Below are 24,944 nucleotides of genomic sequence, written 5' to 3'. Positions count from 1 at the left end.
CTTCTTTATATCTAGTTTAGATCTACCCTCTTTTAGTTTAAAAGCACTACCTCTTGTCCAATCACAATAGGCCCTGCTAAAAAAATTTTCCCCATCTTTCTTAGATGTTTCCTTTAAGTACTGAAAAGTACACTTGCCAAATGAAAACCAAGAATAGGAGACCAAAAAATGAATTCTGCTCTTAGTTACAAACCATTTAACTCGAGTGCAGCACCACTCCTGCCAAAGAGGCATATACAAAAGTAGATAAGGGAGAACATAATCCGACACAGATAATCTGAATTGCCCAGAAAGAAATTTGAGGAATGCAAGAAGAGTCAGGACTGCCCTGTGTCTGGGAGTCTCTCATGGCTTCTGGCAGTGTAGGCATTCAATTTTGCTGCTCCAGGCTGCTCCTGCCGCTTGCAGGTGATGGCTCTGAACAGAGGTGTGAGAAGAAGGCTGTAGAAAAATCAGGAAAGAGCGGAAAAATCATGCTTTCCAGGGCTTGAGGAAAAACTGTTTTCTGCTCCCAGAAATCTGAGGCTTTCTTCACAGGTACTGAGTATGGACTGTGCTTATGACTGTGGGTTACATTGTGGTTTTGTGCAGTTAACTGGGAATTCAGTTTAAACTGAATTGCTTGGTTCCCAATATTGTTCAGATGAAGAGGAAGGAAGAGGCAGCTGGAGTCAACTGCAAACTGAAGGTTAGTAGAAATACAGCCAGAGCCTGGGAGGACTGTGCCATTCACACTGAAGACTTATCCTCCATTCTCAGTTTTCTCTGACCAGAATGACCATGCAGCTTCTGTTATCATAAAAAATCCATGAGACAGGAGGCGACACAGATAAATCCTTCTCCTGCTTACCTTGATTGTAGTTTTAAATACATAAGGGAAAGGTACAATACCTTGAAGAGGAGCATCATAGTTATTCCCATCCAAAATCTCCACGAAATCTGCTGTGCAGTTTTGTCTACTGTTTTCAATATCAAAGTCAGTGAATGAGAGTGTGACGTGGTTGACTGGCAACAGCAAAGAGTAAAAACACAGAAAGAAGTTTGTAATTTCACAGAGAAATAATTACATGTAAACAAACGTTTCATTTTTTTTAGCTCTGAAGTCAATCAGTCCCATAAAGCATAATGTCTGAAGTATTTTTTCCATGATGTGTTGAATGAACTTGTTGGCAGTGCATTTTTACTGCAAATGTCCTGGCAAACCTCTTCACCTTTCAGTACTTTCTAGTACAATCAACATTAGAAGCATAGGATTTAATATATACACATGAATGTATGTTTTCTTGTATCTGAACAGCTTCACTATGTACTGAAAGCATCAGCAAATACAACACGGAAAATCTACACACATTCAGAAACAAAACTTATTTCAACCCATCCATGACCTTCTGTCCCTTTGCAATCTATACCATAGATCTGGACAAAATGTGAACTGTCGCTGCCCTGCTCCAGGCTTAGAAAGAGACAGTTCTTTCATTGTACCATTCCATATTCATCAATTGGACTGGTCAAAGGATCATTAACTACCCTCAGCTATACTTGTACAGAATTGGATTTTCCACACTCTTGGACAGCAGGCTACAGCCTGCAAAAGAAAATTTCTGACTCAGGGTATTTTTTGACTCCCATATGGCCCTTGCTTACCTGATACGATCAAAGGTGAAGTCACAACTGGCAAAAGAGAAGCTGTTGACACCAGTTTTTGAAGTAGTTACTCCTGGCCTTAAAGCTCTGATGTAGTGTGAGTGGGTCAGAAAGGGTCTCACAATTTAGATGATAACTCAGTTTTCTCCCACATTGACCAAGCTGAATTTGACAAAATATTTTGCTTCTCACCAGGCCACACTTAATTGGCAAGAATAAGCTCCAATGACAGACATGGACCCCAGCACTGCATTCAGCAGGGTGCCACTGACTGGCATTCAGCTGCATACACATGTTCCATGCTCTTTTGTGTCCTGTCTGGTCAATCAATTACAGATATCAAGGCAGGTCCTCAGGATACAGAGCAAAAAGGAAAAGCACAGTGGGTGGCCAGAGCAGGAGACTTGTTGGCCTTCTCAGTAAAAGCAGAGCAGGAACTCTGCTGTGGCTTGCCATTGGCTAAATCTATTGTATATGGCAGTGCAATGCAATGCACACTATTTGTGTATGGAGTGCTGCATGACAGCACAGTGAAGCCACATGTAGCTCTAACATGTGCCATGGTGTTGTTCTGGTGGCGAGTGGAGAAAGTCACTACTTCTACAGCATTTTTGTGGTCTCATATTGATGTAAGTCAGGAGACAACAGTTACACATGAGTTTTCAACCTGTATGCAGGAAAAGATTGTCTTTAAAAATAAACATTGTATAGGTGAGGAATAGCTCTGATGACATCCTTTTCATGTATTTGTATGTGAAACTATGCTGAATAAAAAAGTATTGCTTGTCTCATCTGTGTTTTGGTGTTTTCTTTGGCAAATTGATTTTCACTTTACACATTAGCAAAATAAACTTACAAATGTGATGGGAACATTCTATGATTTTAACAACACTGGCTAAATATCAGATGCACAACTGAAGTAGAGTAGTTACTATTAAAAATAAGGATACCTGGATACTATTATAGGATTTAACATATATACAATTTTTTTAGGATTCTTACAAAGGTATTAGTGGGTATTGTAGGTAACACTGGTATCTGATAGAAAATATTTGGTCTTTGATGATCAGTCATAAATCTGTGTAAAATCAGGAATAGCTGAGTGTGTATCTGGTCACATAAGACTAGTTTATTTATATATTTTTGTTTGTATTTGAAGCTGAAGTTCCTCTCTACCTTTACTATTTTTTTTAATGTTAACAGCTTGGATTTCATGTAACACAACTCTAGCTTGAAAAATCCAGACCAGAATAAGGTCAACTAAATACAAGTGCTTTAAATATATATAAACCCTTAGATTTTTCTCACAGATAAATCCAACTTCACATAATATTCAACACCTCATTTATAATTGTAACACTTGGGTCACAGTAAATGGGCCGAGATGACAAAGTTGTAAACTGTTTTCCTCACTAAGCACTAAATCTTTTACAGTGAAATCTAACTTGTGACAGATTAGGAAAGCCACTCTCTCCAACTACCAGGATGCAGAACTTCCTAAAGAAACAAAGGAGGAATTTTGCATTGTTATTACAGAAAAAAAGATGAGGATGTTAGTCATCCCAGCTAACTATAAAAGATGTTTTTACTTACATGGTTCCTGAGCCTGAATAATCCAGCTGCAGTTCTGATTGTTTGGGTATTTGGCAGGATACAAAGGAGAGGAAATTGCTGCCCCAACTGAATCTGACTCTATGAAACTTCCACACGCTTTAGAATGAAACACATAGACACATATAGCCACATAAATATTTATGTATAGAAATCACCTTTCTTAGATTCAGTAGTGAAAATGAATGCACAAACTGTAACATGGTACGTCAATGTGAAATGAGATTAAATTTCACAACAGTAATTTATGAAAAGAGACTTAAGAATTAGCTCCCAGCACTGGATGTACTTGTTCTGGATCCACAGGCTATGCTGTACCTGGCTGACCATCTAAGAGAAGCCAGAGTGACTTGGGAATAGACCTGATAGTTTTCATAGCCCAGAAGCACAATCTTGGGGCCAAAACCCCTTGGTTTCAGGGTAGTGCAATACACACCCAGTTCTCTGGTCATTTGCCTGTGTTGGACACTAGGAAGAAAAAAACCATTAAGTAGCTCTCCACAACCTTCCAATGCCCGTATTGCATTGGCAGGATCCTCTTGTGAGCTGTGTCAGCAAAACTGCAATTATGTGAAGTGTAGCACATGTGCAAGAGCTTGGCTGACTGCATAAATTTGGCTGACAGTGCTGAGTGGTGCTGTGCCTCATCTCCAAGCTTAGTGGCTCATCATAAACTCCCCATAGTTTAACATGTGACTACTTTAAACAGCAGGGTGAGGAGGTAGATACCAAAGAGTTAAATTCATTTATTTTGCTGTGCTGCCTAAAATACCCAACAGAGATGGGACTTAAAAGGTTTTTCTCAGGAAGAGGGAAGCTGGGTTGCCTACATCCTAGGCAGAGAGCACTTACTCACCAGACATGGTTGTGCAGGACTAAATCCAGTAAGTGTATTCTGAGAAAGCTTAACAGGTTAGGCTCTCACAGCTGTTAGTCAGAAATGCTTAATTAGGTATGTAACTACTACCTCAGTAAACTGGGATTTCTGAGACTTTTATTGATGCAAGTTCCTCATTTTCTTCATTATTTTTTCACAATATCTTCAAAGAAATAAAGATTTCTGGGAAAATTACTAACTTATAGTAAAAAGAATCCTAAGAAGAAAATGAGAGAAATTAATTTTTTCTGCAAAAATTGAATGGTTGTATATTGGGGGAAAAGTGTTTCCCAAATTATTGTGAAAAAGTGAAAGAAAATCACCAGTTGTCAAATAGTAGGTAATTTCATGAAAAATTCTGCCCAGTTGGTGTCATTTTTCCTTAAAAAGGAAACCATGTAAAACACCAATTAGTCCTCCACAAATTGGATAGTTGTTGTTTGGCAGGGTGTGCAGGCCTGAATCCGTGGACTTCATCAACAGCACCACATAGAATTCTTTTACAGCTTTTCAGATTCATGTGCATGGATGGACACACAAAATGTTATTTTGTCACTAGGTCTGTGGCAATTGCCAGTTGCACATTTTTCTCAGGAAATTTATGGATAGCTAACCCTCTAGGGAGAAAGAATAAGAGGTAGCTGATGTGTGCGAGATGTCTTGCTATAAAAAGTACAAATTTTTTTTCTCAGTTGAAAAATCTAAGGTGGTCTTCAGATTTTAAATTCTTTAGTCTGTAATTTGAAAAAAATTGGTCCTGGTAAAGAGACACACCAGTGTGCTACATATATAGAAACAACACTCCTCATTACCTGTTATGCTCAAAGACTGTGTCTGATACAAACAGTGGTGATTAGATAAATATGCATTAATGTAAATGATTAAATTACCTTCAGTAAAGCGGGCACTGAAGCCCCTGTGCTGGATGGTTGTATCAGAGTGCAGTCGGATGTACATCAGATTCTTGGAAGACGTGATAGGAGGAGGATGCTGTGTTCCACACAGATTTCCAAGAAGTGGTGCTTCATTGTTAGAACCATCAAATACCTGTTATGAAAAGATAAAATCAAGTATTTGGTTTCAATGAGAGTATTGAGAAGGCTTTTATTTCATTCCCTCACTTATGTTTCACACATTTTGATCATGATACAGATCAGTATGGGTATGGACAGTGCAAACGAACTGGTATGGGCAGTGCAAACAAACTGTGCATTGCCTATCTGAACTCTGTGGCCAAAAAATGCACATATTTCAGACTGAAGCTACTGTGGCCTTTGTAACAGAAATGCATCAAGTAAATATCTTTCACATGCACCTGGTATGGAAGCATCTCTCCCTTAACAATCCAGACATCCCCATACATTTGTTGTCACAAAATCACAGAATATGCCAAGTTGGAAGGGACCCACAAGGATCATCGAGTCCAACTCCTGTCCCTGCACAGGACCATCCCCAAAAGTCACACCATGTGCCTGAGAGTATCAACCAGACACTTCTTGAACTCTGTCAGGCTTGGTGCTGTGACCAGTTCCCTGTGGAGCCTGTTCAGTGCCCAACTACCCTCTGGATAGGGAGCCTTTTTCTAATGTCCAACCTAAACCTGCCCTGACACAACTTCAGGCCATTCCCTTGGGTTTTGTCATTGGTCTTCTGTTAATGACTAACAGGAATTCTCATGTAAGTTTTATTCAGTCAAACTTTACATCTTGTCTCTGTAAAGACTTCTAAACTGGCCCTAACATGGAACTGGTGCACCAGTGAGATTTATGACATTGGATAAAACATCACTAGGATTATGTTTTTTAGATACATATACTCAGCATCAAGAGTCCATATATCTGTGTTTTATAATACCTTTCAGGTGCTGAATTACACACATACATGATGTGGTATAGAAGCAGAGGGTAAAGAAAACTAAAAAAAGGGGAGGAAGAAAGTAAAAATGGGTTTACAAAACTTCACTTTAAATTTTACCACAAATTCCTTCCTTCTCCCCCCCCATCCACCCTCCCCCACATACAGCTGATAATTTTGCTTCCTTCCTCTCTGTTTCACAAACAGAAAGAGAAGGACAGAGAAGTTAGGGCCTATGACTTTATAGCTTAAGCAGCATTAAAATTTCAAGAAGAGAAACCACAGAGAGTGAAAAATGGCCACAGTCTCCAAGTCTTCCACTCGTGTTGCTGCTGTGTTTGGAGCTACAGGCCAGTCTCAGAGCTCTTGTGCCTGGTTTCAGAAGTGATGAGTGCTGGAGTCCTCAGCACAGTTGCATGACCCACAGAGGAAGAGCCTTTGGGCTACTGGGCAGCAATAGCAGTTGAATTCAGTTCCTGTTTCAGCTTTAACATCCCCCACTGCCACAGGCACATCAGTGAATATAACCTATGACTCAGCTACAGAAAAATATGGATTAAAACATGGATAGAAGTACTGGAAGATACTCAGGGGCCAGGATATTAAAAGCTACCTAAAAGCCCACTTTGAGCAAAATAATGCCATCAGATTAGAAGATACATACTTCTTATTGAGGTTGTGCTCTTTTACTTCAAAGTGCCTCAAATTCCAGAAAGTCTGTGCAGGGCAGCATCAATGAATTAGAAATTTCTAACTGGACTGCATAGCACAAGGCAATGTTTTCTGCCTCCAGTATTCAAAGGCCTTTGAGCACGTTAGTGAAAAAAAATTAAAAACAGTAGCTGAGAGAAAAGGGGCAGCCTTAAATAAACCTCAGAGCTGAGAAACAAAGGACAAACCCCCTGCTTAATCCATTGACATACCTACATAGTCAATGCTGTGCTCATGAATTAAACATTTGCCTGTGATTCTGTGAACACTGCTTAGCTGTGTGAGACCTTGTGATGGAGCACTGTTATGCAATGCCTGTAAAAATGAGCACCTGGTAAAGAGACCCAAAAATATCCATCCAGTCAACTTTTCTTTCTCTCTTGGCATCCTGCCAATAAGACCTTAATACATACTGTGTAATGTTTATTCTTCCTCTGCACGTATATTCTGTATATAAATCAGACTCCCTGGAGTTAAAAACCACAAACCATGGAATGTGAAAAAAAAGTAATGACTAACAAACCCTTAGGAATTAAGACACTGTCGTGCCCTAGACAGTAGTGAGAGGATTGTATCTGAATGCTAGAATTGATAATAAGCACTGCATTTGACAGAGCATAGAGAGAGGGCCTGACTGCAGTTCTCCTAACATGCTGATTTTTATGGATCTGTGCACCTCTGCCCAGGTGAGGATATGACCAGTGACACATGGACTGTTGTCATATTCTAGTGGTTGAATTTTCTCACTCAGTAAGACATTAAGAATGAGTGACATAAGAGACTAAATAGGCATTTCATTCCAAGAACTTTTGGGAATAAAGAAGTCTTTCTTTGGTAATACTAGGAGAAGAGCATGAAGTCAGAGGAATGTTTCCTGCATCAAGAGTATGTGCTATTTCTGGGCATCTTGCTTGAAGAATAGTAGTCTCCTGTTTGAGAAACCTAGGAGTGATTCCCAGTCTTATCACTTGCTACAAATCTGTCTCAAGCAACAGTTCAGCATAAGGAGTTCAGCATAGTGGGATTACAGCAGCTACAAGTTAAGCAGGAACAGGAACACATGGGTATTTTATGGCTGCATAATTTCTGTTCACCGGTTGTTAATCAATTTAAACTATTTTGTAGCAAGAATTTCAGGCTTAAAGTTAGATCAGAAACCACAATATTCACACACTAGTTCAGAAAAGAGTTGTGTCTCTCTGCAGTTTCTTGAATTTATTTTGAAAACATTTGAGAAATGCATTTTTGTGGTTGCATGAGTAAAGGAAAATGATGCATCTGCTTACTTAAAAGCCAAATTTTCAATTGCACTGTGGATAGCAGCAATTTGCTCTCCTATTCCCTTTATGCAATGAACATAACTCAGTGAATCATTGTCTTCTTCTTCAAATGTGTCCTGAATTTTGCAAAAACACATGACAAAAAGACAACAACTTTTGTCTTCTGAGCCATACAGACTCCACATATTTTTAGCTGTTCTCTCTTGGAAGACTTTCTCTGCCAGCACCTGGAATAAATTAAGTCATACCTCCTCTAGATGCCAGAAGCTTATATCTGTACATTCCTGTGTACTACTTGTTTTACTGCACCAGGAAAGAAAAATAATGATTACTTCATCAAAGTCACTGAACAGAACAAACTCTTTCTCCCTCCCCTTTTCAGGACTTTGTGCTACAAGCACTGCCTTCTGAGCCACATCCTCCTCAAGTGTCGAAATACTTGAAACTCTTGCTGACCTGCACTCCTGACATAGTTTCAGGTACCTTACTGGATAGACATGGTCAAAATTACACCAATTAGTGCATTCACTATTTCTTTCCCTCTATTTTCCTTCAAAGAAGCAATTTTTTTTTTGTGAGACACACTCTCTGGATAGAAATGGGCTAGTAGACAGAGGGGAATTAATTTATTCCTTATGCATGGTGACAGTGACAACAAAAGAGTATTCTTAAAGATATTATGCTTTCTACAGAACATTACTGAGTTATACTTGAGATTGTTATTTAGCAAATGAAGAGATGCTCCTCTCTTCTGAGAACAAATAAGGTACACAACTGGGGCACAGAAACAGAGAAATCAACAAAATTTTGGCAGTTAGCAAATGAAGAATGTGTGCCTTGTGCAGTCCCTTCATTGGCTCTAGAGGGAGCTCAGGGCAGTTACCCCATGGATTATCAGGAGCTCAGAATTTGTTTGGCTGAACATAGATCTGTGCTCAAATTCACGAGCAAAATCACTGAGCAGAACTGCAAAATGCACTGGGCAGCACAGCCAAGAAGCAACAGACATGAGTATTTTCCCTTCCTCCATTTTGCTTACATAACACATGTGCAGTGGAAAACCTTAGAGGAAAGAAATACATTTTCATGTATTCCCCAGAGAAGAGAATTTATCGTAGAGACATAAAAAAACCCAACTTGAGTCATAACACAGGGGAAAATGAGTGGATCTAGAAGGGGAAGGATGAAGGAAAGACCATTGGTACACTCAAGGGTGGAGGGAAGCCCCAAGAGAACTCACAGAGCAAATAAAATCCATAAAGATAAGTCAAAATTCAAGAAACAGAAAAGGGTGGAAGCATTGTGTTACTCATACATGGTAGTTGTTCCTATATTATAGAGAGAAAAACAACCCACCTGCTTCCTTAGCTGCCTGTATTTTCCATTTACAAGGCTTTTGGAATGCAATTCCTAAATCACTCACAATGAGACATCCATTCATACATTTCCAGTTTCTCTCTGTCCCCTTAGTCTGTTCTCCTATTTGTAAGGCATATAACAAGTCTTTGGAATGAGATGAACACCAGTCACACCTAGGTGTTGGTAACAAGTGATTTTCTTCTTTTTGGCAAACCAGGAATAAAAGAAATTCATCTAACCCTTTCTTGCACTGTTGGTTCCTCCACAGGGGCTTTGAAAAGCTCTTCTCTACCTTGTACACCAAAACCTCAGAGCCCTTCATTATCTCTTGGCTTCAAACCAGCAATCTCCCTACTCAATTGTCAAACCACACTCCACTTGGTGGGCAGTGATTGATGCCAGCATTACATTTAAATCTCCTTCCCTTGTTCCCATTGCTGCTTTAGTTGTGTTTGTATAGCTGGGGCTGATGGGCAACTTCCTCCTTCACTACTCTTAAAAAACCAAAAAACTCCTGTAGCACTGAAAGACAAGGAGCACATGGAGCCAAGTAGTCCACAAAGTGTTTAGATAAATACACACATCCATTAACAACAGGTTTTAAAGAGAAATTTGTGTATCAGACCTTTTCAGAAGTTAGTCCTTAATTTGTGAATGTTTTAGGTGTTTTTATGCATTAATAAGGGCGCTAGATGACCTGTGTTTCAGTCAGGCACTTTGATTTTCTGTTACTGTGTGATAGCACAGAAGACTTGAACGTTCCCTTTCAATTGTCCCCTGATGTAGTCAATAATGTAAATAAAAAGACTTAACCATATTTCCCTATGCTTCATAATCAGAAAAAAAAAAGAACAATCATTGTACTAATATGCTTTGTTGTCAAATGAAATCTTCAGTTCTGGTCAGCAAAATGGGGACACATTTCATTTTTTTCTCGTTCAATACAAAAAAGCTTTACGAGACAATGCTGTTAAAATTGATGCTGTTTTCAAAAGAGTCTCAGTTCCTGCCAAATTGAGTTCTCTGTCAATGACAGTTTATCAAGGAGAGGAAAGCTGGATTTTGTGCTACAGCCACAGTGCTTTATTCAGCTAGTACTGATTCACACATGCCTTTGTACTGAGTGAAGTGCAATCCGACATTAAAGGTCAGAATTTCATATCTCTGCTCCCAAAAGGCCAAGTGGAGATGTGGAAAGTTCTTCATTGTTGTGTGCTGATTGAGCAGCAATTTGAAATTCTATGACATCAACAAAAATTCACAAACCAACAGCAATGTGAAGCTTTAAAAGAGCAGTGGCTCTAAGGAAGCAATTAAACAGACAGCTGAGGAGCACCTGAATACACAATGCATACATAAAGAAAAGCAGCCAGCTACAATTCCCTCTCTCCTGAATCTGTAACAGAGTGTGGGCACTCTTGTTATATATGTCAGCAGTTCACCCTATTGCTTGGAACAAGCTGTGGTAAACTGTACTATACTTGGGAAAGGATGTTGTAATAACAGTAAACTATGTATGAGGTTATTTTGCAAGCATTTTGTCAGACTCATTAGGGAACCTCTTGAAATTTCGTTTGTTACTTACTGCAACATTGTCATAGTCACATGAATGGTGATTTTCAATGTCAAAATCCGTGAAATTCAGTAGGACTCTGTGGCTATAGTCAACTTGGATAACCCAAGAACAATCTGTGTTGTTATTATAAGGTTGAGGATAGTTTGGAGAATGGATTTCCCCACTGGTAGCTTGGAAAACACCACCACAGCCTGAAAAAGACATAATCGGTTTTAATCATAAGCTTTTTTATGCTTAGCAAGAATCCACCTCTATTTTTAAATTAAAAACACCTCCTTCTTTATATTTTCTACAATAAACTTTTGTAAGATGAGTGCTACAACTGTTGAAGTGTCTTGGCTGCAACAGAAATCAATGAAAATTACTACCAGAAAAGTACAACATTATCATTATAGTTGAATATGCTGAATATGCAACAACAATGCTGTGAGAAATGTTTCTTTCTAGCCTTAGACTGATAGTAGATGTTGTAAAGGCCAAAGCATTAGTGCTGATATTCCTTTATTCGAGATACTGTAAAATCAATCCAAAATACCATTCATATGAACACCACAGACCTGGCATACTAAGAAAGTAATGACTATTCCTAGCTGAGAAAACTACTTCTATACCAAGAGAGCTGGAGGCTCCTCATTGCTCGTGAGCAGTAGAGCAATTGCAAGCCTCAAGCTTCTCCTACTTCTGTACCCAAGTTCAGGGTTTACTGAGAACTCCACCCTCAGATATGTCTGACTAGAACAGCTCCAATGCTCGTGAATAACTAAATACCCTGGAATGATGAATCCTGTGTGGGAAGTACCAGAGTTTTCAACAGGACTAACGCAAACAAGTGGACTTTTATATCTTGTAAAACAATGAAAGAGGGAGAGAGAAAAATATTGGGATTGCTGTAGATGGAGGCAGCCTGCTCTAAGGATGAAAATCTATACTGTTATTGCACTCTTGTGAGTGGGTATTTTAGAGGCTAGAGGGGGGTTGGAGTACAAAAGACAAGACATTGTAAAGGGTTGGGGAAGCTTCTGGGGGCCTAAGTAAAAAAATATAAGCTCCCAGATCTCGGGTTAATTCAAAGGAGTATTGTAGACTTCTTTTATTAAAAAAAAAAATGGTGCCTTTCTCATAAAACTTGTGAGAGAGAGGAAATATAAACCTTGCCAAATTAATGAATCAGTATGCTTAATCAAGCAAAACTTCAAGAATTAAAATCTGCCTCTCCTCACTTTCCATTGCAATTATTTTCCGATAATTGGCCTTTTCATAAGAACTCCCATATAGAGACATGGTCGAGTTTTTTAAGCATATCTTTTCTTTTACTGATTACCAGTAAGGCTTTGAACAAATAATGATATGTGTGGAGGAACCTTATAGAGTTCAAGTATGTGCTGATCACTCCAAATATTTTTGGAGTCCACTGAGTTCTTCAGGTTAAGCCATGTTCTCAGATATTTTTCACTTTGCTGTTTAAAACCAAAAGCACCATTCAGCTAATAAAGGACTCTGTATGGGTAAGTGGGTAGGAAGAACTATTAGCATGCAAAAGTATTTTTTTCATTACAGAAAAGTCTTGATTAATTATGTAGAGAACCCCCCCTCAAAAATAAATAAATATGCCTAGCTTTCAGCTAGACAGTTTTTTACTCTGTCTTTTTCAGCATTTCTTAGTGTTACCAAATCTAGTAACACCCACATTCTCCTTCAGCTTTCAGTCCTATGATGTTTGACTAAATGCTTGCATGGCTGATCCTCTATTCTCAGACTTCCTGAATTTCTGTGGAATTAACAAGTATACTCACCACCAGGATTTTCTTGCCAGGAGGCATTAAAACCTTTCCCTGTCCCTGCTGCATCTGTCTTGAAATGGATGATGGCTGAATTGCCAGTGGTAGAGACTCTCAGTGGGTTCTGTGCTGATCTTGAAACACACAGCTGGGCCAGCCTAGGAGAGAGGAAATTGGGGCCACCATAGACCTAGAAATGGAAGAAATACTGTCAAAGTTTTCCAAAGAGCCTGTCTGCAACACAGAGTACATGAGAATTGTTTAGCTAGAAGGGAAAACAGCAACAACCTATTATATAAGTATTGAAAGAGATTAGACATTTTTAAATATAAAACAGCTAAAAGAGTTATTTTATCTGCAGGTTTACTTGGTATCAGAACCACCTGGCTGAACCAAGTATGAAATTCTAGGTGATTTCAGAAGAGCCTTGCATAAAATAGACTTTTCTGTTTGGGGACTGGGCTATGTTCTCCCCCTTCCCTTCAGGAGTAGCAGCTTGTTTCTGTGGGCATATAACCCCAGATTATTTTTGCATGCTTGTGCAAACAAACTGCTTCTCTTTGCAGGAACCTGGGCTTTTGCACCATTGATGTGTAGAGGCATAAATAAAGATGATTTTAAAATCAAGGTTAGATTTCATCTTTCCTTTTGATAGAACAAAAAAATTTGCAATTTTATGTAGTTCAAGAGCAGCATAAAAATACAAACAATGGTATTTTGGTCAAGTAAACTACATTTTAATAATGCTCTTTGGTAGCAAGGATATATATCGTACATGTTTGCCACAGAAGACAAGTTTTACTACTCAAAAGAATGTGCCTCAGGCAGCTATAAACCAGAAAGTCACCTCTCTCTTAAGCATCACCAGCAGTATTGTGTACTTATAATGCATTTTTTAAACCAAGTGAAGTGAATTAGGTGGCAGTGCTGAAGCATTGTTAATTCTGTTTCTTTTTTCCAGAATGGATATAGGATTTCAAGCTGAGCCTATTTATAACTGGTGGAACTGGCTCAGCTTCCCTAGTCTACCCTCTCAAAGCTGAAGAAAACACACAAGCTCAGTGCAATTTCCAAATCCAGATATGATTTTCTCAGACATGATTGAATTTTCTTGGCTTCCTGCATGCTAATGAAATGCCACCTGATACTGAGTGTACCACCTTCCATTTGTAGGTCCCTGGTAAGACAGCAGCTGCAAAAGTCAGGTTGACAGTAACCTCAAATGTGACAACTATGAAAGAGATACACCAAATAAAGAGTATGCTGCTGTCTTTCAGCAATTGAACTAGGTATAGAAAGATTCTGATTGTACGAGCATACATTATGTATGAATCCTAAAGGTGAACTACAGGAACAGCAAGTTCTAACGAAAACCAAAACAAATACACAGAACCAACCAAATCACAAACCAAAACAAGAACAAACAGAAAATCAAAACCAAAACAAACAAACCAACAAAAAAAAACCCAACAAAAAAAACACAACCAAAAATCAGAGAACAGGAAGATAAGGCAATAAAGCCCATCAGAGTTTTCCAATCAGCAGCATTTCAAATCTGTTCCAATATTTTATTAGACTGGTTAAATATCAAAAAGATCCAAAGAAGCAATCCATGAATCTCTGTCAGAAAGTGACAGTACTGTAAGAAACAGTTTTCTATGTGGCCCTTTTTCCTATGATCACTTCTGGATGAGGGGAAACTCAATATTTTAATAAGCTCCGGGAGTAATGTTAACCCCAGAAGAAGTTTAGGTTCTGTACAAGTTAAATATCTGAGCAAATCTAAAAAAGAGCTGAGCTAGTTCCCCCACCTCCAGGGCTAAGTGTCGTGCATTGTTATATAATTTGATTAATTGCGTGCTCACTAACTGCTCACAGGCTTGACACTGCTGTGATGTTAGAAATACAAGAGAATTAGGTTTTTAACTGGAAAAAATATTCAGTGACTACAGGTTAACGTGAGATCTCAGAAACTGAAGCTTGCATGCCCAGAAGAAATAAGGAATTGATTTTTTTATAAACACCATAGTCTGTTAGAGGTTTAAAAGCCTGCATTTTGCTTAGGTGGCTGATAACACAGGCTTTATAAGTTAAACATTTTTATTTTAACTGAGACAGCGGTTTTTGCATTCTGCAGGGAGGCTGCCTGACTTGAATAGATAATGGTTCCTCTGTCCCATCGATTGTCTCAAGGCATTCAAGAGAAGTCAATATGGATGAAAACAGCTCAGATTCAGAATCTATAATGAAGCTTTCACAGTCTGGGGAAGAAGCCTGTTTGTCCACTGGAAGCTCAGTGTCTTCAGAAAAATCTTACTGCTTGGCTGCTTGTGAGGCCCAGTGACAGCTGCATTTGCCAGAAATCTGTTCAAAATGTGACTTTTAAAATGTGTTTGTGGTATATTCCCTGAGTCAGAGCCACAGCAGGAGATCCAGCAGGAACACATGCTCTTAATCATCTAAACCAGCCTAGGGAAGCAATGCGGCAGAGGAAACAGCAGGAGTTTCTAATATGCATCTAATAAGCCTCATGGAGCAGCCTCTCACATCATCCCGTTGTTCCCTGGGGCCATCTGCACACCACGGGCAAGGGAACCAAACCCAGTTCCGACATCAGCCCTGCTCTGCAGCATCACCTCAGAAATTAACCTGATCTAAACTGAACATTTAGAATTGACCTGTTGGGAGGATGGGGAAGAAATATTGATGGAAATCTGAGGTTTGTGGGCCTCCTTTACACTGTTTGCTGCTCGGCTACAGCCTTCTGCACAGTTTCAAAATAAAAAGCAGTCAGAAGCATGCTCTTTACAGTTAGAAGTGTATTTTCTTTTCCCCTTTAGGCCAGTTCAGTTAATCAGATGCTTTCACAAGGGCTGGAACAGAAACAAGTAAGAGTGTTTCCATGACAAAAAAACAATAAAATATTACATTTGGCTACAAAGACGAAAACCAATAGTTACCTCATGAAAAAGAAGAGGGAAAAGAGAATGGATGGAAAGAATGAATTCAAGGGTGTGGTTCACAAAGAGTCACAGGATGTCTGAACTGAAAAAAAACCCACCAAAAATAAAAACAGCTAATCTGACCAGAGTACCTGATCCTGAGATAAAGTGGTATTGGTGGGATAGCAGGGCTGCAGGACACTGACATAAAGCCCATGGTTTTAATCTGTTCTTATCATTTGCTTCTGCCCCGTTAGCTCCATTTATTGTTAACAGTCAGCATTCCAGAGTTATGAGCAACAGAAAGCTGTTTTTATGTGGTTGGTCACTCTCATGACACAGATTTTCTGGGAATAACACTGATCCCTGTTCAGATATAACTTCCAGCAAAGAGAGAGTCTGGCTTTGACAGAGAATCAAGAACTGTGTTAATACTTGATGTTTCTTTGTATTTAAATGAGAAGACCAGAGCATCTAATAAAGACATGGAAGTGTAACAGATTGTGTTCCTTCATTTTAAGCTCAGAGTTACATCTTCCTGAGGCAGAATATGGTTATAATTTATAACAATCTGGTTCATGGAGAAGGTGTTATAATTTAACAAAGCAGACATGGTCATTTTCCTCTATGCATGTATTTTCAATAGAAGCCATTTAAAAATATTTTAACTCTTTCATTGTGTCCAAAACAGTGTCATCTATTACCATGAAACATTTCTAGAAAAACATTTTTATGAACAACTTAAAATTTTCTTCTGGATATTTATAAAAGGAATGGAATTTGATGGGGAAAAAAAAAAGACAGGGTGCAATACTGTGTCATAAAAGAAACAGGGAGAAAGATTAAAGGAGAATGTCTCAAACACTTGAGGATTTCACATTAAAAAAATTATGTAACTATTGTTGCACAGTCTTGGTAAGACATATGGCAGTCCTGGGATACTGACATGAAAAGGATAGGTTGTTTAAGAGGCATTGTCAGAGGAAAGGAAGGGAGATGCTGCATTTTACAAGAACAAGTATGTTTCAGATAAGTGTGCAACAGGAGAGATCTCTCAGACTTTTCCTACAATTCTCTATCTCATCAAAGGGATGAGGGTGTTTCTAAGCAAAAGCTAAATGCACCCAGGAGAGCAAGTTTTGTGATTACTGGGAAATATTCATTATGAAATAGCTTACTTCAGGTAGCAGAGAGAGTAAATGGGACACAGAGGGACAGCATAGTGCAGAGCTACTTTATTACTGGCATTGACTTTCTATTAAAACTGGAAAGTGGTTTGACTTGAAAGAAAGCAGGAAGCGGTAGAACTGACTATTCAGAGATAAGGAAAAAGTGAAATCGGGAGGATAATTGAGCAAATTAGACTTCAAAACCTGAAGAATTGGTAGAGAGGGTACTCCTGGGAAGAGAAGGTGAGAGTGAAAGATATTTGGAACCTTAGTGATCACTGAAACACACTGTATCAAAAGCATACAAGGAATCTCTTTTTTCTAATACTTTGCAAACTTATACGTGTGTGGTTTTTAGTTTGGACATGTGTAGACAACTACAGGAGTGAAGATGACAAGATAACGCAGCTTCTGAAAATGGCCAACCATGTTTTTTCTTCCCCCACTAAATCTGAGTCATCATTTGTTATGTGCAGACTATGTCAATCATGCTGTGAATATGTAATTCTACAACAAAAGCAAGAAAATATATATGTGGAAAGGTACATAAAGCTCCACCAAGCGCCTGCAGTTTGGCTTCTATTGCTAAGCTACAGAAGCCTGTTCTAGAGCCAGAAGACTGGAGTTAAGTTACACATCTCTTCTACTCACACAATCTATCTATCTATCTGGCAGCTGTATATTTAGCACCTGCTTTAGGATATGGATTAAGTTTTCTGGGGATATTGCTGATTAGTGTGCACTAAGTAACATAGGCTGGAGAAATCAAAGCTGCTCATGTGGGAATGGGCAGCAGTGAGTAGGTGTAGGTGCTGGACAGAAAGCTCTCTAAGTATATGCTAGTGACACATCACACCACCCAGAAGAAGAGAAGAAAGACTGAATAGAATGGTACAAGATCTCTTAATCAATCTTTTGGGTTCATTACAAAAACATTAAAATATCACCCACATAATTAACATCAATGAAACTCCTATCAACTGTACCTGCATTAGGGATCTCAAAACATCTCTAGTGAGAACAATCTAGAAAGTCTGTAATTCTAAAGTATTTCTTCCTGAAATTACTTCCTATCCCTTCTTCCTGAACTGGAAGTCTATTCAACTCTGTTAGCTGAGATTGGTCACCTGGCTGCTTCCCAATATGAGCAAAAAGATGTCATGTATAACAGAGTCATTCAGTTTTATGGATCCCTTAGAGGTCAGAACATCCTCCTTTTCTTCTTGTTCCACCACCCTAACACGACTAGGACGCTGACTCTTCTTTTACTCTTTTTTTTCTGAGTATAAAGATTGTTCATAGTTTTCAGCACTCAGGGTTATAAAAGGCCCCACTTTCTTGGAAGGTCCTACCCAAGGTCTCACCTTAGTTATGCCCAGAGTGATCTGTTATATTCCTTTGCATCAGGAAATTATCTCCATGGTACATGGAGTTTTTTAAAGCAGTTGTGTCCCCTGTTAGGAAGTTCACAGTGCTTAGCATCATTATTTATTAAGGTATACAGACACTAAAGACATAAAAGCAAAAATAATAACAGCATTGTGGCTTCTGTGAAAATACCTGTGAAACTTAACTAACCACAGTAGAAATTGGAAATCCCAGTAGAACTGGTTTTTCTGCTCTTGCAATTCTTGAGATTAGTTTGTGTATTATCTTGGGAAATACTTGTGTATTTTAGGGGAGTAAATCTAACGCTCTTACCTCCAAAACATCATAGCTGCAGTTCGGGTGGTATTCAATGTCGAATTCCTGAATGGTGAGTTGGATGCTGCTACCCGGCGCTGTGTGGATGTACCAGATGCATTCCCTGTTGCCTGGGTATCTGCTGGGGTAGCCAGGACTGTGAAATGAACCAGAAGGACCAGAGAGTTCTTCTCCACAACCTGACAACACAGCAAAGCAGCCTGTCAGTGAGGGCTCTGGAAAGACTCAGCGGTAGCTCTGGTATAAGGACAGCTAGTTGCACCCATTCCATAGGGAAATGTGTGTCCTGGGCTGCAGGGTCTGATCTATCACAGGGAACCTGGGAAAAGAAGGGGAGCTGGACCTGTTTGCACTGCCTGTGAAGTAAAAAACTTCACCTCCTGTTTTGGTGTGTTTTGTACCACACCTCAGCATCTGCTTTGACAGCTGAACAAATCAAGACACAGAGCACAAAAAGTGACATTTTTTTGTACTGGCCTCTAAGTATGAGTTCTACAAAGCTGAATCAGATTCATCCTCAGCTCTTACTGACTTCAACTAATACACAAGTTATCATGGTGAGGGCTTCCTATTGTAAAAATGCTATTTCCCACTGCTTTAGAAATCATGAAATTAAAGACAATACAATTTCCCTCAGCCTTCTGAGCATGATTACAAGCTGCCAAATCACAGTGGATAAACTGGCCTCCTGACACTGGGTGGGTTTAATGGTCTTTTTTTTTAATTCAATTGGAATTGCGTAATAGTAAGACCAGCCATGTTTGAAAAGCCATGTATTTTTCTTTTCAGATAAGAAATTATTGTCCATCACTTCTCATCCCCTTGGGTGACTAACTTCTTTCAGATTATAAGCTATATTGAGAAAAAAAAGCAGCAAAACAACAGATCAAATTCAGGCCCTGATTTGACAGCACAAAGCATCTGAACATCTGAGATTACAGTTTTATCATTGCTCTATGAAGATGTGGTAAGTGTAGCACTGGCCTCCTGAAGATGCTATCCCTGATTCAGTTCCCAAGTGCAGGCATCAGCAGGGTGGGAAAGCACAGCAGCCCTCCCAGTGTCAGGGAGATCTTTGATCAGCTACATTCATGAGGAAACTTCACCTTTAGAGAAGCCAATAGGGTGGCTGTGTATCTGTCACACAGAGAAAATGAGGGAATTGTATGTTTGAGCAGATTTTACATGTGTGTTGCTCTGCCTTCCAGCAGCACTTTTTTATTCTCTACATTACAAGCCCCAAGTGTTTAATTTAGGCACTAATCTTTTGCTTACACAGCTTTTATAGTGTTAACTCAAGGTTTGTAAGTCATGCCTATGCTCCATCAATCTCTTTGGCTACCTCTCTGACCTACTCAACCAATCCACATGGATATGCAAAACTGGCCTAATCTTTACTAAGTCAAAGAATAATTTTCAGCTTGAACAAGGTATCTTTGGTCATTGCTCTGCTTAACACATTTTTTTTTCTTCAGGAAGCTATAGATTAAGACCTTCAATCAAGTAGACATACTTTCCTTAACAACTGTGACAAACTTGTGGCTGCTAAGTCTCAGAAGCATTTGCCATCATCTCTACCATGAGGTCTTTCAGATCCTCACTAAAAACCTGAGTTTGGTTTTGTCACAGTTGGCCATAGGACTTCTAGGACTGCAAGATATAGATCTGTGGGATCTATAAGAAGACCTGTGTGGTCTCTAGAGCTATAAGAAGCTCTTTTAAGCTAAAAAAGAGATGTCTAAATACAGATGTGAGGAAGACTCCAGCCACGCCAGCAACTTAACACTGATCTCTGTCAGTCCATCACCCAGTACTCACTGGAAAACCACCTTTTAAACACAAGAGTTCCCACAGTTGAACAATGGTTAGCTATAAGCCAGGAAAATCTTTACACCGCTGACTTTGACCCTACAGGTGAATTGGCACAGGCTTAGTTCTCCCTTTTTCCTCACCTTACTGCAGCCTGAGGTGGTTTGTTTTGCAGCCACAAAGTTAAATTGTCAAGCTACTGAGTGTCCCAGTCTACGATCTAAAGACGCTTTAAAGTGTATTTCAAACCAATCCTGCCTTCTGTCCCTATGGAGAGACACAGACCAAGGTAGTGCACTTCCTTCCCCAAGGTCTGCCAGCAATGATAAGTGTTAAACCCCTAAACTTTGATATCCATGAACATTTTATCAGAGACATGGAGAAGAACAAAGTTCAGTGTAACCCACTGCCCCTTTTTTCCCCAAAAGATGGTCTAATTTTCCTCAAAAGAAACCAGGTAGTTGAGATTTTACAACTGGAGAAAGAGAGGTGTCGGCAGTGGGGGAGCCTTATAGTGGAACATGCAGGTGAGTTACCCACTTTCTTTCCCCTCAGCAGCTGGAATTACACTAAGAACAGATTTCAGGAGGAAAAAGCTGCTTTGCCAGCTTTGGAAACAGAAAGATTTCTCAACAAACAGACTTGATGTCTCGGCTCCTGAGGGGATGGGAACAGGGAGGCAGGGGAGTTTCAGCAGGCGAGAACAAAGCCAATTGCTATTTCTCTCAGCCTGAAGAAAGCTGGGAACATTTTAAAACTAAACAGGCAGTTATGACTCAGCTTCTCCTACTAACAATTTCCTGATAGCCACAAAAGACATGGTTTTCATTTAAACCCGAAATGTCTCCGATGAGTGGAAAACTTGTGTGCTGTGCTTTGAGACATAGACCTTTCTTCCTTCTGAATTGCAGGTAGCATTCAGATTACTCATGCTCCCTCTCCAGAGAGGTTTATATTTTCTCTGAGCTCAATCAATATTCTCTGGATGAGTAAGAAGGTCAAACTTTATTTAAAGTCCTATTTCTTTTCTTCCAGCTACAAAGTTCCCAGAAAAAGCTTTTTGTTAAAATGAAGTGATTCTTCTTAAGTGCTCCAATAAAATGGTGGTAACGTTTAGATTTCTGTGATTCATTTCTTATAATGAATATGCTGAACTCATTTTGCCAATCATTTATTAATTGTTTGCAAACAGATGGGAACTGCCCTAGTTTATGCCTAAGTATTCACTGACTAATGGCTGAAAAAAGAATGCAGTGATCTTTGCAACTATGTGAACTTTACATCTGAATTGTTTTGACTAAAGTGCACATGTCAGTAGAAACCCCCACATCAGAGCATAAGCACAATTTCTGTATCTCTGGCCAACTGGCAGAAAGTTTATATATTAAATTTCTGCTCTTACATGGATAAGGTAAGAATCAGTCCCCTTGTGCTTTTCTGAAAAAACAGATCTTAGTGGAATTGAACAAATTATCTACAGAAATAGTTAAGAGATTAAAATAGGTGCCCACCTTTAAAACTCATTTGCTGCATCACAACACTAAAATAAGAAAACAAAAATAATGGTAGAATAACTTTATGAAATGCTTAAAAAACTTTGATTCATTACATGAATACAAACCTTCTTGCAGCTATCCCAATGTTTGTATTTGTCTGCAAACATCAGATAAGATTTTGCTTCTATTCCAAAAAATGGAACTTGTGCTGCTTATGGCAACAAAGTAAAAACAAATGTGGTCTTTAGGGGTACATAAACACGCAGGAGCAGAACCTATACATTGCTGATGACTTCAGCTTTCACTGAAATGATAGTGAATAATCCCAAACCATTCTGTTCCTAGTGAAATGTTCTCAGCACAGAAATATATGGTCTTGCTGAATGTGAACAGATATGCAAACAGCTGCACTGTGAAAAGTTTCTCACAGCTGAACTGCATACGGCATATGCCCAATTTGTTCTGACCTCCTCACAATAATTTTGGAAATTTCAGCCCTGCAGTTAAACAGAGAGGAGAGGAGGGATATTCTTTTAGTTCTGTAAAGGTCCTGGATTTCCCTTGAAAAATGCTTAAAAGAACTACCTACTTTGGTGTTAGTTGCTAGGAAATCAGACAACAAACAGAAAGCTTAGTAGGCATATATTTGGTGATTTTGCTTTACTCTGACTAAAATCCACATATTCACACTGAAGATTGTGCAAGGGATGATTTATAGATCTTTCCATATTATTGCCTGTCTGGTTAACAGATGGTGTTCATTAACCAAAGAAGAATCCCTATTCTCATAAATAATTATAGCTGAATAGAAATGTAGTAATCTGTGGAAACCTCTTTTATTTGCAAGGTTTTCAGATTTATTCATGGGTATGTTTTAGACACATGCTAGAAAAATCCCATCCTTAAAGGTTACAGTGAACTGGCACTGTTTCTGTAAAATCAGAGTTAGGGAAATGAAAGGATTCAGAGTTTTCCAGTTGTGGTGTTCATGGTGAAACATTTCAGGAAACATAAAGTGACTCTAACTGCAAGGAACATGTAGTACAAACATTTGCCTGTACTACATTAATGCTTGCATGAAGTATAATTTGGATTTGATTCTGTAAAATTTTGCTCTGTTGAGTAGGTTTAGTTATATAAAGTGGAATAATTTTTGTGATGAGGGTTTATGCAAGAGAGTAAAAATTCAAGTGAGATATTGCTTTGGGTTTTTTTCTCCTTTCTGATTTGTTAATTGCTTCTGTAATGTTGATTATCATTTTATCAGTCTCCTGAATTTTGGTATTTTTTCAATATGTTCCAGTCTGAAATCGGTAAGATGGAAAATAAATAAAGATAGACTGCTGAGAGGCAGACACATAAAGGCAAATTTAGGCATTTAAACAGGAGGTGAATCCTCCAAGATACTGAATGGCCACAGCTCCCATATCAGCTGCTAGTGTTCAATGTTAAAAAAACCCCAAACAAATAAACAAAAACCCCACCATTTTCTCACTCTCTGACATTGATTGAACTGTTCAGAAACAAGTATTTTAAGAAGATTCTGGTCCCTATTCTTACATATTAGTTTGGGAGGTGAGGGGAGGTCTAGTTTGCTGAAGAAACAGAAATTAATTCATCCTTAGCTCTCATAGAGAACATGTCTATGCTTTTAATTGTCAGACTGTAATGTAAAAAGCCAGCTCTGAACCTGGTAGAACCCACAGCTCAAAACAATTGCTCAGGACTTCAAAAGGTCCATCCTTTTGCATCCTCAGACTTAATGTGACAGAAAGTTAATGAAAAGCAATAGTAATTTTTGAGGGCTGAACAATTGGCAACTTGTCAAAGGCAACACAACAGGGCTTAGAAAATCTGGGCCTCAGGTCCCTCCTTGACTGCAGTGTGATATTCTCTTCATAAATCCTAATGGATGCCTGACAAAGGTGTGCAGTGAATGGCTTCAGTATCTTAATGTAACACCTGTTTCTGCTGTGCTTCTCTGAAGAACTAACGAACTATGTAACATTTTACCTGACACATATACTGAAAGTGTGGGACAGAAAAACTAGTGGGTGCAAATTTTGACTATGCTGAGAAGAGACAAATACATTCATTAGCTCTACTTACAATCAGGCAGCCAAGTGAGTGAGCTTCCAATGAAATGCAGATGTATATATAAAAAGCAGTCAGCTCCTACATGCCCATTGCTTAATAAGGTAGGTGACAGCTCTAGGAAATATGTGTCTTCTCAGATAGTGGCAGTTGTCACTGATGTAATTTTGCACTAAGAGACCTTTGCCCTCTTGGCTTCCTAAATTTTTTTTAAGGAAAGCAATTTGATTGGCATTCCATCTTTGCAATATCCAGACTGTTACCAGGAGTTTGCTCTTTCTCAAAGGGCCAATATATGCCCCCAAATATATTTGCCTATATTAAGCTTCCTAAAATAGAGCAAAAGTGGAAAAAGCACCTTGCAGATTCAAGCTTTCCTCCTGTGAATAATCCTCTTGAGGCCTTGGCTTAGTGATTTAGCCAAATCAACTCTAAATCCACCCTCATTAATAAAAGCCCCTTAGATGAACAGTGTTATTTCAGAACCACAACTATTTTTAAATTATATTATTTGCACTAGAACTTTCCATCCAAGTTAAAATTATATAGAACATCTTTAAGCATAAATAACAATATTCTCCTAAGACTGACTACTATTTCTGTCTTTGTGAAAGCCTAAAGAGTGGGTTTCCCTCAGCAAAGGGATCAGATGCAAATGTTTTAAATTGAAACAGTTCAAATTTGTGTCATGTGTGGCAGGAGGGGTTATTCAAGTCAGTCATCAATGAGGTAAGATTTTGGCTTTTTTTCATCACCTCATAACTGTGAAAAGTGTCTGAAGCAAATTCTATCAGGCACATGATGTCAAGCAGTGCTGCTCTCTTTATGGTCAACACATGTGAATGTCCTTGATAATCTTCACAACTGCAGCTTCACAACTGCCAGTTAAGGAACACATGCACAGCCTGAGAAATAGTTCACAGCAGCTTGAACTCTAGAGCACATATTTGTCACTTGAGCAGAAATAAAAGCTCTTCTCTCAGCAATATCTGTAGCCTTGTTATTTGCTTGTCAGGTGAGATGTTACCAGATCAGGGTGT

At 38.9% G+C, this 24,944-nt stretch overlaps 1 protein-coding gene across 1 annotated transcript in view; it reads right to left on the bottom strand.

Annotated features, from left to right (window-relative positions):
• Positions 1-24,944, bottom strand: part of CUBN (cubilin) — a 140,806-nt gene that overhangs the window by 60,454 nt on the left and 55,408 nt on the right. The window contains exons 29-34 of the mRNA XM_071560397.1: positions 18,503-18,684; positions 12,706-12,880; positions 10,922-11,103; positions 5,023-5,179; positions 3,238-3,354; positions 892-1,005 (exon numbers count right to left, since the gene is read on the bottom strand). Of these exons, the coding sequence (XP_071416498.1) occupies positions 892-1,005; positions 3,238-3,354; positions 5,023-5,179; positions 10,922-11,103; positions 12,706-12,880; positions 18,503-18,684 (927 nt within the window). The remainder of the gene's footprint in view (positions 1-891; positions 1,006-3,237; positions 3,355-5,022; positions 5,180-10,921; positions 11,104-12,705; positions 12,881-18,502; positions 18,685-24,944) is intronic.

The sequence above is a fragment of the Pithys albifrons genome, chromosome 7, assembly GCF_047495875.1.
Source record: "Pithys albifrons albifrons isolate INPA30051 chromosome 7, PitAlb_v1, whole genome shotgun sequence".
Taxonomy (NCBI): domain Eukaryota; kingdom Metazoa; phylum Chordata; class Aves; order Passeriformes; family Thamnophilidae; genus Pithys; species Pithys albifrons.
The sequence above is the reverse complement of the archived record's forward strand: the minus strand, read 5'-3'. Positions and strand labels throughout refer to the sequence as shown.